Source organism: Epinephelus lanceolatus, chromosome 15 (genome assembly GCF_041903045.1).
Source record: "Epinephelus lanceolatus isolate andai-2023 chromosome 15, ASM4190304v1, whole genome shotgun sequence".
NCBI lineage: Eukaryota > Metazoa > Chordata > Actinopteri > Perciformes > Serranidae > Epinephelus > Epinephelus lanceolatus.
Genome location: NC_135748.1, coordinates 35544810 through 35559691, shown reverse-complemented (window position 1 = coordinate 35559691; position 14882 = coordinate 35544810). Strand labels below are relative to the sequence as shown.

At 41.6% G+C, this 14882-nt stretch overlaps 1 protein-coding gene across 1 annotated transcript; it reads right to left on the bottom strand.

Moving 5' to 3' along the window:
* Positions 1–4264: 4264 nt before the first annotated feature.
* golga5 (golgin A5) lies at positions 4265–14759 on the bottom strand. Its single transcript, XM_033643502.2, has 13 exons — positions 14590–14759; positions 11857–12519; positions 8640–8852; positions 8331–8550; positions 8124–8247; positions 7820–8023; positions 7551–7721; positions 7202–7330; positions 6992–7090; positions 6645–6867; positions 4734–4833; positions 4565–4628; positions 4265–4475 (listed from the first exon to the last, which is right to left on the bottom strand). Exons 2-13 carry the CDS (start codon positions 12509–12511, stop codon positions 4386–4388), a joined length of 2292 nt encoding a protein of 763 aa, XP_033499393.1. The 5' UTR covers positions 12512–12519; positions 14590–14759; the 3' UTR covers positions 4265–4385.
* Positions 14760–14882: the final 123 nt, after the last annotated feature.

The following is a 14882-nucleotide window of genomic DNA, read 5'->3' as shown; positions in this document are numbered from 1 at the left end:
CGGCAGCGGTGCATTGTGGGATACTGGAGGACCAACAAATTCAAGGTGCGTTCAAGAACCACAGGGAACTACAACTGAACGCGAAGGCACCGTATCCGTAATCAGAGATATTGGATAAAGCCACAGGTAACGTTAGTGATGGGCAGCTGAAGCGTCATGAAACATTAAAGCTTTTCATCAAATTGGTTCACTCAAGGGCAAAGCTTCTTGATGCTTCATTTGCTCTACTTTTTTAACTGAATTGAATAAATCTACTCTCCATTATAGTAACAGTAAATATATGATTCACCTATATTAATATAATGTGTATTTTTTACACACTATATTATTTTTGTATTATTGTATTTTGTAGATTTAAACCTTAACTTTTTGAAATTACAGTGGTCACAAGGGAAAGTAGAAATAATAAAATAGGGGGTGAGGACAGTGAATGTGCTTGTGTTCTCCAAACTATCCAAACTCTCAACTGTCAAAAACTCTCCTCTATCACAACCACACATTTTGAATGAAACCTGTGGGGTTTATATAGCTCTCAACAGGCTCGTTCGAGATGAACTGCGCCTCGCCTGGAAAGTAGACGAGAGCAGGCGGCCGCAGCGGGGGCGGTGACAAAAAGCTGCGGTGAAGTCCGACAGTTTCCAGCAGCCTTCAGTCAGTTCATTAAAAAAGTGATCAGACCCATTTATCAGTTTGTTTTCACCATCAGTCACACAACATGTTTTCTGTTCACAGAATAAACCTTCAGGTCAGACAAATACAATCTTAATCTCTAGAATTCAACAAAAATGAGTAGTTTATCTAAAACGTCATCTTGTTGAGTCGACATCTGAACCAATCAGCTGTTAGATCAGGTGAGAGCAACTGCAGCGTCTGGCTCTAAAAACTGCGGCCGCCTCGCTCTCGCGGCTTTATCGCCGTCCACTTTTGTAATACGTCAGAGCAAGTCGGGATGAAGTCGGACACAAAACTAACCAGCATGCATTGTGCGCCGATCGCCGGTGATCGAATCTGCGCAGGACTGGCTCATCTCGAACGAACCTAAATACTCGCGACAAGATCTGAACCAAAGAGCATGGATACCAAGAGGCGGAGCTCCAAGATGTCAAGGAGAGAGGAGAAAAAAAGTAAAAGTAAACAGTGTAGTGCAATTAACTGCAACAACTATCAGTGGAACACCCCGCACCTGGCCTTGCACCGTTTCCCGAAGGATCCCGACAGGTAAGAACTCCTGAGGTGTAAGTTTTAAAGTGTTTTAATATCAATTTAATATGCCAGCTTTGGAGGGAAGATAACACTTTTATATATATATATATATATATATATATACACACACACACACACACACACACACACATATATATATATATATATATATATATATATATATATATATATATATATACATATACAGTACAGGCCAAAAGTTTGGACACACCTTCTCATTCAATGCGTTTTCTTTATTTTCATGACTATTTACATTGTAGATTCTCACTGAAGGCATCAAAACTATGAATGAACACATGTGGAGTTATGTACTTAACAAAAAAAGGTGAAATAACTGAAAACATGTTTTATATTCTAGTTTCTTCAAAATAGCCACCCTTTGCTCTGATTACTGCTTTGCACACTCTTGGCATTCTCTCCATGAGCTTCAAGAGGTAGTCACCTGAAATGGTTTTCCAACAGTCTTGAAGGAGTTCCCAGAGGTGTTTAGCACTTGTTGGCCCCTTTGCCTTCACTCTGCGGTCCAGCTCACCCCAAACCATCTGGATTGGGTTCAGGTCCGGTGACTGTGGAGGCCAGGTCATCTGCCGCAGCACTCCATCACTCTCCTTCTTGGTCAAATAGCCCTTACACAGCCTGGAGGTGTGTTTGGGGTCATTGTCCTGTTGAAAAATAAATGATGGTCCAACTAAACGCAAACCGGATGGGATGGCATGTCGCTGCAGGATGCTGTGGTAGCCATGCTGGTTCAGTGTGCCTTCAATTTTGAATAAATCCCCAACAGTGTCACCAGCAAAACACCCCCACACCATCACACCTCCTCCTCCATGCTTCACAGTGGGAACCAGGCATGTGGAATCCATCCGTTCACCTTTTCTGTGTCTCACAAAGACACGGCGGTTGGAACCAAAGATCTCAAATTTGGACTCATCAGACCAAAGCACAGATTTCCACTGGTCTAATGTCCATTCCTTGTGTTTCTTGGCCCAAACAAATCTCTTCTGCTTGTTGCCTCTCCTTAGCAGTGGTTTCCTAGCAGCTATTTGACCATGAAGGCCTGATTGGCGCAGTCTCCTCTTAACAGTTGTTCTAGAGATGGGTCTGCTGCTAGAACTCTGTGTGGCATTCATCTAGTCTCTGATCTGAGCTGCTGTTAACTTGCGATTTCTGAGGCTGGTGACTCGGATGAACTTATCCTCAGAAGCAGAGGTGACTCTTGGTCTTCCTTTCCTGGGTCGGTCCTCATGTGTGCCAGTTTCGTTGTAGCGCTTGATGGTTTTTGCGACTCCACTTGGGGACACATTTAAAGTTTTTGCAATTTTCCGGACTGACTGACCTTCATTTCTTAAAGTAATGATGGCCACTCGTTTTTCTTTAGTTAGCTGATTGGTTCTTGCCATAATATGAATTTTAACAGTTGTCCAATAGGGCTGTCGGCTGTGTATTAACCTGACTTCTGCACAACACAACTCATGGTCCCAACCCCACTGATAAAGCAAGAAATTCCACTAATTAACCCTGATAAGGCACACCTGTGAAGTGGAAACCATTTCAGGTGACTACCTCTTGAAGCTCATGGAGAGAATGCCAAGAGTGTGCAAAGCAGTAATCAGAGCAAAGGGTGGCTATTTTGAAGAAACTAGAATATAAAACATGTTTTCAGTTATTTCACCTTTTTTTGTTAAGTACATAACTCCACATGTGTTCATTCATAGTTTTGATGCCTTCAGTGAGAATCTACAATGTAAATAGTCATGAAAATAAAGAAAACGCATTGAATGAGAAGGTGTGTCCAAACTTTTGGCCTGTACTGTACATATATGGCCTCTTGGACCATTTATATCAGAACTGATTACTGCTTTAGCATTAAAATATATCATATTAAAATAGCCTATATATATATATATATATATATATATATATATATATATATATATATATATATATATTAAATGATAATAAAATAAAGTAAAATAAAATCAGCATCGGCATTGTCTTTTCTTCTTGAGGTACACACACATACATACACAAAACACAACAAAGAAAACAACTCATCTTGTCACTTTAACATTGAGCACTTAAAACAAAAAGTGTCATAATTTTAAGAAAATTTAAGACGGACACAGAATTATAATTCAGTCACAATTCCTAAGAATTCATAGCAGACCTGACTTTGATCTTCATACAGACACATATTAATCCACAATAAACGTAAATCCTCATCTGCCTGATCTTGAATTATGTATTATCCATCCTGTGCTTTCACATATTTAATTCCAAGAACAAAAAGGCTATTAAAATAACATTTCATTATCCTCCAAGGTGGAATTCTACTTTCACCCAGGAATGTATTTGATTTATACACCAGTACCCCAGGCAGATCAGGTCCCCCTGCCCAACTCCATGGGTACAGCCTTGAATTAAACTTGAGTAAGTTATGAAAAGAATATTTAATAAATAAACCACATTGAACCCAAATGTTATATTTAGGCTTCAGTGTATTTTATTAAGAGCTGTAACATTTGTGAATAGATTTTCATATATCTATAACAACTATACAAAGAGCCTCTGTGCCAGGTCAGTGGCCACATCTTTCAAACTCCCTCGTTTGTAACACATGCTTACAAAGGTGTGGTCTCCAAACCCACATTGAGACTCCTCACAGCTCCTCCAGAGCCACAGAAGATATTATACGACTGTATTCACATGCTCCAGTCGTACATTTCATGACTGGTGAACTGACTGTGTGTAAAACCTTTTAAGTTCCCCTTAATGTTGTTTCGTTGCTCAGATAATCAGAAACAGTGACAGGCTGTGTTGTTTCTTCTAACTCATTTATTAAAAGATTCTTTTTTTACATAGTGTTAAATACAATCTCTCAAGAGACCAGAGGTCTGAAAGCAGATGAGAAGAAACATACGTGAGATCAGTTTGATTTAACGTCCTTTCAGCAGACAAATACAATATATCACTCTGTCATTACTTTAAAACTCAACTGAGCTCAGTTACCAACCTGCAGCTGTAAAAAATAAAGAATAAATCAGAGGAAATGTCTTTTATTTCATAGCATTTCTGTGCAAAACAAGGAGAATCAGGACCCAGAGCCCATGTGTCAGCAGCTTGGCCCATCCTTACACTGAAGGCCATAGAACAAACATCTTTTAACATCCGAGCTTTCCATCAGGATGCTCACGGTGCATTTCTGGTGTGTAAGTCAAGAGTACAATCATGACCCACAGGTGCAGTGCCGCCTGTAAAAAGAAGCCAGAGTGTTGTTAACTGTTTGTATCAATAACAGTTCATTGAAAAGGTAAAATGTGACACACTTTCAGACACTCACCATGTACAGGATAACAAAAACTCTGGCAATAGGGTAGCGCCTCAAGAAGATGCCCAGTCTGATGCTGAAATAACAATTTTCCATTTATCACTGAGGATGATATCTCACACATCATCAGACACACAGACACAGTGTCATTACAGAACAGTAACGGTGAGGAAAATGTTACCTGAAACGGTCGATGGTACTGGCTGCCTTGCGTACTTTGCCGTACATTCCCGGGCTCTCCTGATCACTGAAAAGTACTGGTGCGTTTCTTTGTCGTGCCCCTGGAAATTCAAAACGCAGAAAACAAGGTCATTAAGAAGTTAACGGTGGACTCAGAATAAAATCTGATCAACTACTGAGTCTGATAATAAAACAAAAAGGGATACATCCAGTTTTAAAGGGAAACTTCTGTATTTTCCGGCCTGGACTCTATTTATCAATGTTTTTGTGTCTAAGTAACTGATGGAGACGACATTTTTTGAATTTGGTTCAGCAGTACATGAGACTGCTGCAGCTGGCAGCAGCGAAACAGGCTGCAATGTAACAATAATGGGCAACGTGCAACGTTATTTACATCCACTAAAAGTGCTTGTTTTGTCACTGACAGGCTCAGATTGTTATTTGAAATATCTGACAACTTATAGGAAGGATCCCTACAGAGATAGACCTTTTAATTAAAGAGTAAGATCCATTTTCTAACCAGAAACAGCCCTGAAATAACCATGGCCAAACACGCCAGACTACATTTAAATAAACAGTAGTTTTATCATTGTAAAACACACTTCTTTTAAAAGTTGACAAACAAAATAAATCTCACAAAAACCATCCTGGTTCATCTTTCCACTGTTTAAACAATCACCATCTTTGGTTTGGTTGAAATAAACCTTAAATTCACTCAGTTAGATGTGGAAATACGCTGACTCTATACACACTAAAATTGCTGTTTATTGAAATGGAGTCTGGTGGAATTGGGATGGCAATTTCAGGGCTGAAAAAAGATCTTACTCTTTAACAAAGAGGTCTATCTCTGTAGGGATCCTTTCCAAAATCAGACACTTAGAATAACAATCTGAGCCTGTCACTGGCAAAAACAAACACCTTTAGTGGACATACATTTACAGTGTGAACATGGCCCAAGTGGTTACACTGCAGCCTGTTTCACGGCTGCCAGCTGCAGCGCTCTTATTCAATACTGGACTAATTCAAAATTCAATTTCAATTCAAAAATTGTTGACTCCAAACATGGGAAAACAGGGTCCAGGTTGAAAAATAGCAATGTTACAATTTAAATTTATGTGCTGTTATATTCCATCATTTTTGCATCTATATTAAGCAGACCAGGATATTAATGTTGTGTTCACACCAAACACACTTGCATGAGTTTAAATGCTAAAATATTTTGTCTTGACTCGCTTCATACATGCGTCATACATGTGTGAAATCACTGAATCAATGAATGAACTTCATCAGTAGGTCATCTGTGTCATGCGTCCCCAGAGGATCTGAGTGCTGATTGGCTATCGTGGCGTGAATTGGTTGCTGAAGTTGAAAAAGCGTATGAGCGTAATTGCGCAATTTGCTTAATTCACACTACTTCATTTGCATCGTGTCCACTGCGCCCCTCTCGCCACCAGGCAGGAATTCACATCTAATCCCGTCTTTACACTGACTTTACATGTAATTCACTCACGCAAATTGTTCTATTCGTGCCCGGCATGAACACAACACAAAAGTTACTCCTAAAATAGAAAAACAGAAATGAAACAATTTGGCAGAAATAAACTGGATCAACTGTACCAACACGGTGAATCAGCAATTGTTGCTGCGGTAAACAAGACTTCTGCAAAAGACTGATTACAAAACTGAATTTCTTGAGTAAATCTTCATTTGTTCTTATCAAATATGTTCTCCATGTTGAAATGTCAGCTCCAACTACCTTGCTTGATGGTTTATCTTGTTTGCCTCAGCCTCATAAAAGTATTGAGAATATGAACAAGTTGGTGTTGAAAGGCAAAATCTGTATCACTGATCTTTAACAATCACCTGTGTTTAAAGAACAAAACCCTTTGACCTTCATCTAAGCCCCTCCTACCTGGTCCCTCCAGACCGCTCATGTTGATGGTCGGCCCTCCGCTCTGTCCTCCCTGAGTGTTCTTCAGCTGCTGCTCCAGACGCTCCAGCTGGAAGACCAGGGAGCTTTTCTCTGTGCCCAAAGCCTCCAGCATCGTCTGCTTCTGGATCAGCGTCTCCGTCAGTTGGTGGAGACGATTCTCCAGCTCTGTTTGGCTGCTGCTGCTGAGGGTCTTGTTGGTCAACTGGAAGAGAACACAATCAATACTGTATGACAAATGGCTAAATTTAACATGCTTGTTCCTGTCACACAGCAGATATTGACCAAGAAGCGGTGACCGCAGAGGAGGGCGCTGTGAAGGGACTGACCTGGTTCCTGAGTTTCTGGATTTCGTCTTCTCTGTCCTTGATTCTGCTCTGCAGGGTGCTTTTAGCTCGATGTTGCTCTTCCTCTAGATACTGCAGCTCCTGTGTTTCAAGAAAAACACAACAAACATCCCACATAAATTAAGAGACTGATCAGACATGCAAACACTACAAGTGTAGTTTCAGGACAAATATATCTGTGACAGTTTATACCTGTTTGTAGCGCTCGACCTCAGCCTCCACCTCCTGCTTAGCTCTGTTCTGTAAGGCCAGTTGCTCCTCCAGATGCTGCTGCTGCTCCCGCCATGTCTCCGCCTCTGTCAGAGCCTGATTCTCCAGATCCTGCCAGTTAAAACATATCTCACTTGTACAGCTGAGTCAACATCGCAGCTGCAGATCATAAATGTCGCTGCCGTATTCAAACAACACTCTCAAATCAAAGTTACTCAGAAAGCATTTGTTTGTGAGGGAGGTACACAGCGCCTCACATCACACAGATATATGTGCACTCCGAATTTTCACTTCCTCTATTCTATATTTTCTGCTGTTTAAAGCATCTCACCTGTATCTCTATTCGAAGCGTGTGCACTTGCCCCTGCAGTTTTTGGATGTCCTCCTTTTGCAGCTCCTTCTCGTGACGCAGGTCCTCCAGCTCCAGAGCCACGGCCCCGCTGCCGTCCACAGTCTCCAGACCAGACCCCTCCTTCAGACTGCTGATCAGCTTCTCTTTGGACTAGACCATTAAAAACATTATCAGCAACAGTGTGAGCTTATCAAGAAAGCCTATTATCAAAAAACAGAATCACAAAGGCAATCATAAACGAGTCTTACTTGTAGGATGCGTGAAGCTTTGTGCTTGTAGTCTTGTAACTCCTGTTTGGCAGACTCAGCTGCAGCTTTGGCACTTTTCAGTTGCTGTTGGACGTCGTCGACCTTAAGCTTCTCCTCTGCAGCTCGCCGCTCTGCTGCGGTCACCGTCTCTGCGAGGGTCTGCCTCTCAGCCTCCACTTTGGACAAGCGGCCAGCGTACTCACTCTACACAAGGACACAGAGTTAAGACGTCTTATCATCTGCATGTGTTCAGTTTGGACTTAGATGTCATATATAAAGGAAGGTGAATGGTTATCATGTGCACCTGCATCTGCCGGTAGCTGTCCTGTTCCCTCCTGAGGCCCAGTTCAGCCTCTCGCAGCCTCTCCTGTATCGTTTCAAGAGCTTTGGAGTGCAGGCTGCTTCCTTCTGTGTGGTCCTGCATAATTCTAGAAAAAACAGACAAGGAAAATAATAAACAAATTCATAATAAGCTGAATCTGATCTCTAAAAGGTGGTTGTGAGAGAGTACCTTGACTGTTCCTTCTGTGCCTCCTCTAATGCAGCATTGCGAGACTTCAACATCTGATCAGCTTCATCGAGTCTGATTTTTAGGACTGCAAGTTGACCGTCTTTGGCTGAGAGGGCTTCTGTTAGGTCATCAACCTTTGACCGAAGTTCCCGTACCATCCGGTTAGTCTGAGACTGCTCAGAGTTCCATTTGTCTGCACGCATGCGAGACTGGTTCAATTCTACATGAGCAGAAAACCACTTAGTTAATACAGAGGGAGAGGGGCAGACATGCAGGCCATCTTTCCTCCTGTTTGGTCTCGTCTCTTACCATCTTGTAAGTCTTTTGCCCTCTGGATGACTGAAGCCATCTCCTGGTTGAGGGAGGCCACCTCACTGCGCAGCAGCTGATTCTCCAGACGCAGGCTGGACAGGATCTGGCTCTGCGGCTCCTCTGTGGGAGGAGCAGCAGGAGGAGGAGGAAGCTCCTGCCTGATGGACTCTTGAGGGACAGCCAAGCCTGAGTCTGAACTCTCAGGTGTGTCTGTGGTGGCGAAAAAAGAACACGCTAAATGATCATTCCAATATGAACTGGACATACAATTTATTTAAATAAGGCAATATAAAGCTGGCTGCCTTTGGGAACTCTTATTTGTTGCACAGCTGTCCATCTACAGGTGGACAATAACATGTAATAGTAATAACAGAATAAAAGCTTGATAACCTATCAAAATATCATCTTTTGATATTAATATCACAATAAAGTACTTTGCATTTTCACTTACTTGCTGTACTTCAGTAAAATCCTGATTGACTGATTATTACTATCATTCTTAGGGATGCACGATAATATCGGCCGCATCAGTATCGGCCAATATCGGCTTTAAAATGAACTATCAGTATTGGTCAACATGCTTTTTCTTATTTTGCATGATGAATGAATATTACATACAGTACAGGCCAAAAGTTTGGACACACCTTCTCATTCAATGCGTTTTCTTTATTGTCATGACTATTTACATTGTAGATTCTCACTGAAGGCATCAAAACTATGAATGAACACGTGGAGTTATGTACTTAACAAAAAAAGGTGAAATAACTGAAAACATGTTTTATATTCTAGTTTCTTCAAAATAGCCACCCTTTGCTCTGATTACTGCTTTGCACACTCTTGGCATTCTCTCCATGAGCTTCAAGAGGTAGTCACCTGAAATGGTTTTCCAACAGTCTTGAAGGAGTTCCCAGAGGTGTTTAGCACTTGTTGGCCCCTTTGCCTTCACTCTGCGGTCCAGCTCACCCCAAACCATCTGGATTGGGTTCAGGTCCGGTGACTGTGGAGGCCAGGTCATCTGCCGCAGCACTCCATCACTCTCCTTCTTGGTCAAATAGCCCTTACACAGCCTGGAGGTGTGTTTGGGGTCATTGTCCTGTTGAAAAATAAATGATCGTCCAACTAAAAGCAAACCGGATGGGATGGCATGTCGCTGCAGGATGCTGTGGTAGCCATGCTGGTTCAGTGTGCCTTCAATTTTGAATAAATCCCCAACAGTGTCACCAGCAAAACACCCCCACACCATCACACCTCCTCCTCCATGCTTCACAGTGGGAACCAGGCATGTGGAATCCATCCGTTCACCTTTTCTGCGTCTCACAAAGACACGGCGGTTGGAACCAAAGATCTCAAATTTGGACTCATCAGACCAAAGCACAGATTTCCACTGGTCTAATGTCCATTCCTTGTGTTTCTTGGCCCAAACAAATCTCTTCTGCTTGTTGCCTCTCCTTAGCAGTGGTTTCCTAGCAGCTATTTGACCATGAAGGCCTGATTGGCGCAGTCTCCTCTTAACAGTTGTTCTAGAGATGGGTCTGCTGCTAGAACTCTGTGTGGCATTCATCTGGTCTCTGATCTGAGCTGCTGTTAACTGGCCATTTCTGAGGCTGGTGACTCGGATGAACTTATCCTCAGAAGCAGAGGTGACTCTTGGTCTTCCTTTCCTGGGTCGGTCCTCATGTGTGCCAGTTTGGTTGTAGTGCTTGATGGTTTTTGCGACTCCACTTGGGGACACATTTAAAGTTTTTGCAATTTTCCGGACTGACTGACCTTCATTTCTTAAAGTAATGATGGCCACTCGTTTTTCTTTAGTTAGCTGATTGGTTCTTGCCATAATATGAATTTTAACAGTTGTCCAATAGGGCTGTCGGCTGTGTATTAACCTGACTTCGGCACAACACAACTGATGGTCCCAACCCCACTGATAAAGCAAGAAATTCCACTAATTAACCCTGATAAGGCACACCTGTGAAGTGGAAACCATTTCAGGTGACTACCTCTTGAAGCTCATGGAGAGAATGCCAAGAGTGTGCAAAGCAGTAATCAGAGCAAAGGGTGGCTATTTTGAAGAAACTAGAATATAAAACATGTTTTCAGTTATTTCACCTTTTTTTGTTAAGTACATAACTCCACATGTGTTCATTCATAGTTTTGATGCCTTCAGTGAGAATCTACAATGTAAATAGTCATGACAATAAAGAAAACGCATTGAATGAGAAGGTGTGTCCAAACTTTTGGCCTGTACTGTATATTAAAAAGTATTCTATTTCATGTCTCCATCTGTTGGTGGGCCATCATGATAAGAGTATGCATGTATAATATGACGTTAATTCCACTACAGAAGAGACTTGACGATCACTAAAATTAGGTGGGGGAAAAGTGGATATATTGATATATCAGTATCGGTTATCGGTCAAATGAGTTGTTAGGTATCGGCGTATCCGCATATCGGCAAAAATTCCAATATCATGCATCCCTGATCATTTTGGGCACCTTAGGCATTTTAGCTATGTTGTCATATGAAATACTTTCACATTTTAAACAGGAAAGACAAACAGTCAATATACAGAAAACTCTAAACTTTAATTTGAGGGATAAGTTTAGTATCTTTCAGCCTGGACCCTATTTTCCCATGATTATGTGTCTTAAGTGACTGAGACAATTGATTTTGTATTAAGCAAGGGCACTGCAGCCGGCAGCTGCGAACATGCTGCAATGTAACCATTCAGGGCATTTTCACACCTGCTATTTACATACACTTAAAGTATCTGTTTGCTACTGACAGGCTCCGATTGTTATTCTGCTTGTTTGACAGCATTATGGAAAGGATCCCCACAAGACAGACCTTTTTGATAAAGAGTAAGATCATTTTTGTTTAGCCAGAAACAACCCCAAAATCGCTACTACCAAACACAACAGACTCCATTTAGATAAACAGTAATTTTATCATCGTAAATCATCAAAGTTAACGGAACCAAAAATACAAGAAAAAAATAAAACATTATTTCACCCAGTTAGATGTGAAAACATGCTGGCTCTATTCAGGCTAAAATAACTGTTTATTTAAATGGAGTGGGTTTGATGATAGCTTTTGCAGGGCTGTTTCTGGTTAAACAAAACGGATCCTCCTCTTTAACAAAATTGTCTATTTCTCTAGGGATTCTTTCTTTCATCCAGAAACTTACAACTGTAATATGTGTGGTCTTAATAATCGTACCTTGGCTTGGTTCTTTTGCAGAGCTCTCCTCTGATGTTTTGAGGCTGTGAGCAGACAGTGAGCTCATGCTTGAGGCCCTGGATACACCCCGGGTTGAGGGGGGCGTCGAAGGGGCCGATGGGATGGTATGAGGAATCGAGGAAGGAGGAGGTGTTGGGTTTTGGGCCTCAGTAACCGGAACTGCCACTTTCACAAGCTCTCTTCTCGAATCCCTCCTATTGCTGACTGGAGGCTCCGAGCTGTTCAGAAAGTCAAAGAGCAAGTCATCGTCTACATTCTGCTCGCTCTTTTTGGGCCTCACAAAGCCAGATGACACCTTGGCAGAGTTGGGAGCGCTGCTGCCAGAACCGGAGGAGGTACTGGGAATGTTGGCAGTGCCGGCCAGCAGGGTTGCACTGGATCTCTTGATGTTGCCAGCTGCTGCAGAGATGTAGCTCTGTGCATCATCAGAGGGTGCATAGGCATGATGAGTCCCAGCTGCATGGGCCTTGTACCCTGCAGTGTTGTATTCAGGTTTGGCAGTTGATTCTACTTCAAAAGGTGACGAAAAGGAGGTTGTTCTCTCCTGTTTTTTGGTCAGGGCGGTGGCAGCTCCCTGGTCCACTTTATTCAGGAAGTCTTCAGCTTTCCCAGCCAAGTCAGCAAACCAAGACATTTTGGGTCCTGATGGCAGAAACGTAAGAGCACAATTTGAAGATGGCTTTATTACTGACAGGTTCCAACACGCTTAGGTTGAGTTGACAAATAATATTCTTATTTAAGTTTAAACATATTACACAAGCCTTAACACCAGGGTTTCCATGCCTTCTTAAACATCAAATTCAAGGACCCATTACTGCATAGTTGGAGAAACAGATCAAAGTTAATTACTGTTTAAACACTGAGATGTTTTCTAATGAGAACTAGCAGGCTTTACAGATGCTCACAGTCAATAAATACAAAGAGAGAGGCTTGAATGTGTCAACACTTCTCAATTGTGCTGTGTAGGTGGAGGCAGGTGGCGTGTGAAACAATGACGCAGCTGCAGGGGACACACATGCACACAGCACAACGTAGCCTATTTACTAAGATTGATAACAAAAATCTTTTTTCTTTCACTTTCATTGACTTATGCTTGCTTATCTTAATTTTAAAAACTTCGAGAGACCTTGATTTTCTTCCTCAAATTCAGAAACTTTTAAGGAGTTTAAGTAGGGCTGCGCATTAAATGGAAATATTATTGAAATTACAATATGGCCAAGAGCAATATCAAAATGCAGGTGCTGTAATTTATTGGTAAAGGTAAAATGATGATAAATGATGCATTATGTTGCTACAGTACAGAGGACTGGGCCTACAAAGCATATTCTTGAAGCAAGGGATCTTACTTGTTTGGTACAGACTCCAGCAAAATTCTCATCATTAATAGATTTATATTTTTTAGGTTTCTGTCAAAATAATTGCAAAATGATTTATTTTTTGCATATAGAGCAGCCCTAATTTGGAGGATCCATAGGAATCATTTATCCTCTGAAAGCATAATGTAGCAGAGGGTAATTTCAAAATAATTTGATAGTGTGACTTTCAAAATAATTCCAATAGCTAACAGCATCCCCTCCAGCCCACTCCTTCAAAAAACGAAGGGCAGAGATGGCTGAAAAGTCAGAGAGGTGACCAGGATGTCACCACTTTGATCCTCAGACCAACAGGGTAAATCTGGGCACAGGTAGCACTTGCCCCTCCCTCAAAACCACCATGGTGCCCTAATGCAAGGCCATTAACCCCTAGCTACTCAAGAAGAGCTGCTCAGTGCCCAACACATCATACTGTGGTTGAATGAGGCAGCTTCAGTGTGATCAGGGCGTTCCTGCAAAGACAACTTGGCTCTCAGCTGCTATTTAAGGTATGCTCTTATAAAGTCAATGAGTCATAATTGCTGCAAAGTAACAACATTGTTTCTGGGTAAATAAATGTGCAGTACACTGTAAATCTCGTAATATACTGAACTTATTACCAGTTACACAGGCTCGACATTTAACAGTTTACATTCATAATGACTGTAGCCTTGGACATCCCCATCAACAATGTGTTTATGAACATTTTTTGCCTTTAACACAAATATCTGGAGCATCAGGGAGCATGTGAATTACTCTGACTGGTGTGAAATAACCATTTATATTGTTAAAACAGCATCTATTGACTGTGCCTGGGCCTTATAATAGGCCATTTTCCAATCTGCGTCATGCATTATCCTGATTTAGGTAATTATTGTGCATCTAATTTGACATTATGACATTCATTAGGCAAAGGCTTTTGTAAAACGGCACTTACAGTAGGTGCATTCACACCACACTGGAGCACGAGCTATCCATTTTTAATAAACATGACATCATCAACTGATAGATAGTTAAAGTAAAGATTATATTAAAGCCATATCTAAAGTTAGGAAGGATCCAGTCTTTTATAAGCAGCCTGAGAGACTAGACTCAGGACTCAAACTCCCCAGTGACAACACAATATCTGCACAGCTAGCATGCTAGCTCAGTAACTCAACAGAGTCAAAGCAGCTAGCTAGTTATAATAATGACACTGTATTGCTATAAGTACAGATTCATACACATAAAGGAACAATTACAGGGGTCGTCATCAGCTGAGCTTACGTTATCACAAAGTAAACACAGTTGCTCCAGGATAACTCCATCACTGCTAAAGCTAACAGGCTAGCTGGCTGCTAAAGCAAAGGTTCACACGCACCGTTTGAAGCGACGTCCAAGTCTCAAAATGTCTCAGGTCAGCTGGCTACCGCCGGGGTTTCACTTGTGGGCATGAACGAGAAAAACCGTTTAAATAAACACGGCCAAATGTCATTATATGTCAAAGAGGATATTGGTGATCTTCTCATACGTGGACCAGGAAGCGCTGCCGAGCGAGGACCCCACAACAGAGTGACCTCACAGGAGCCTGATCACAAATCAACCGATGAACTTTGCAATATACATTATCCTGCTTGTTTGTGTCACCTTATGAATACAAATATAAGCAATGGT

What these genes read in the sequence shown, in the direction of transcription:
- golga5 (XM_033643502.2), bottom strand. Translation starts at nt 12,511, where the DNA reads ATGTCTTGGTTTGCTGACTTGGCTGGGAAAGCTGAAGACTTCCTGAAT. An exon ending in AGGTCGAGCGCTACAAACAG is followed by an intron (nt 7,091 to 7,201) that starts GTATAAACTGTC and finishes CTTGAAACACAG; the next exon opens with GAGCTGCAGTATCTAGAGGA. An exon ending in GAGCGGTCTGGAGGGACCAG is followed by an intron (nt 4,834 to 6,644) that starts GTAGGAGGGGCT and finishes TTGAATTTCCAG; the next exon opens with GGGCACGACAAAGAAACGCA.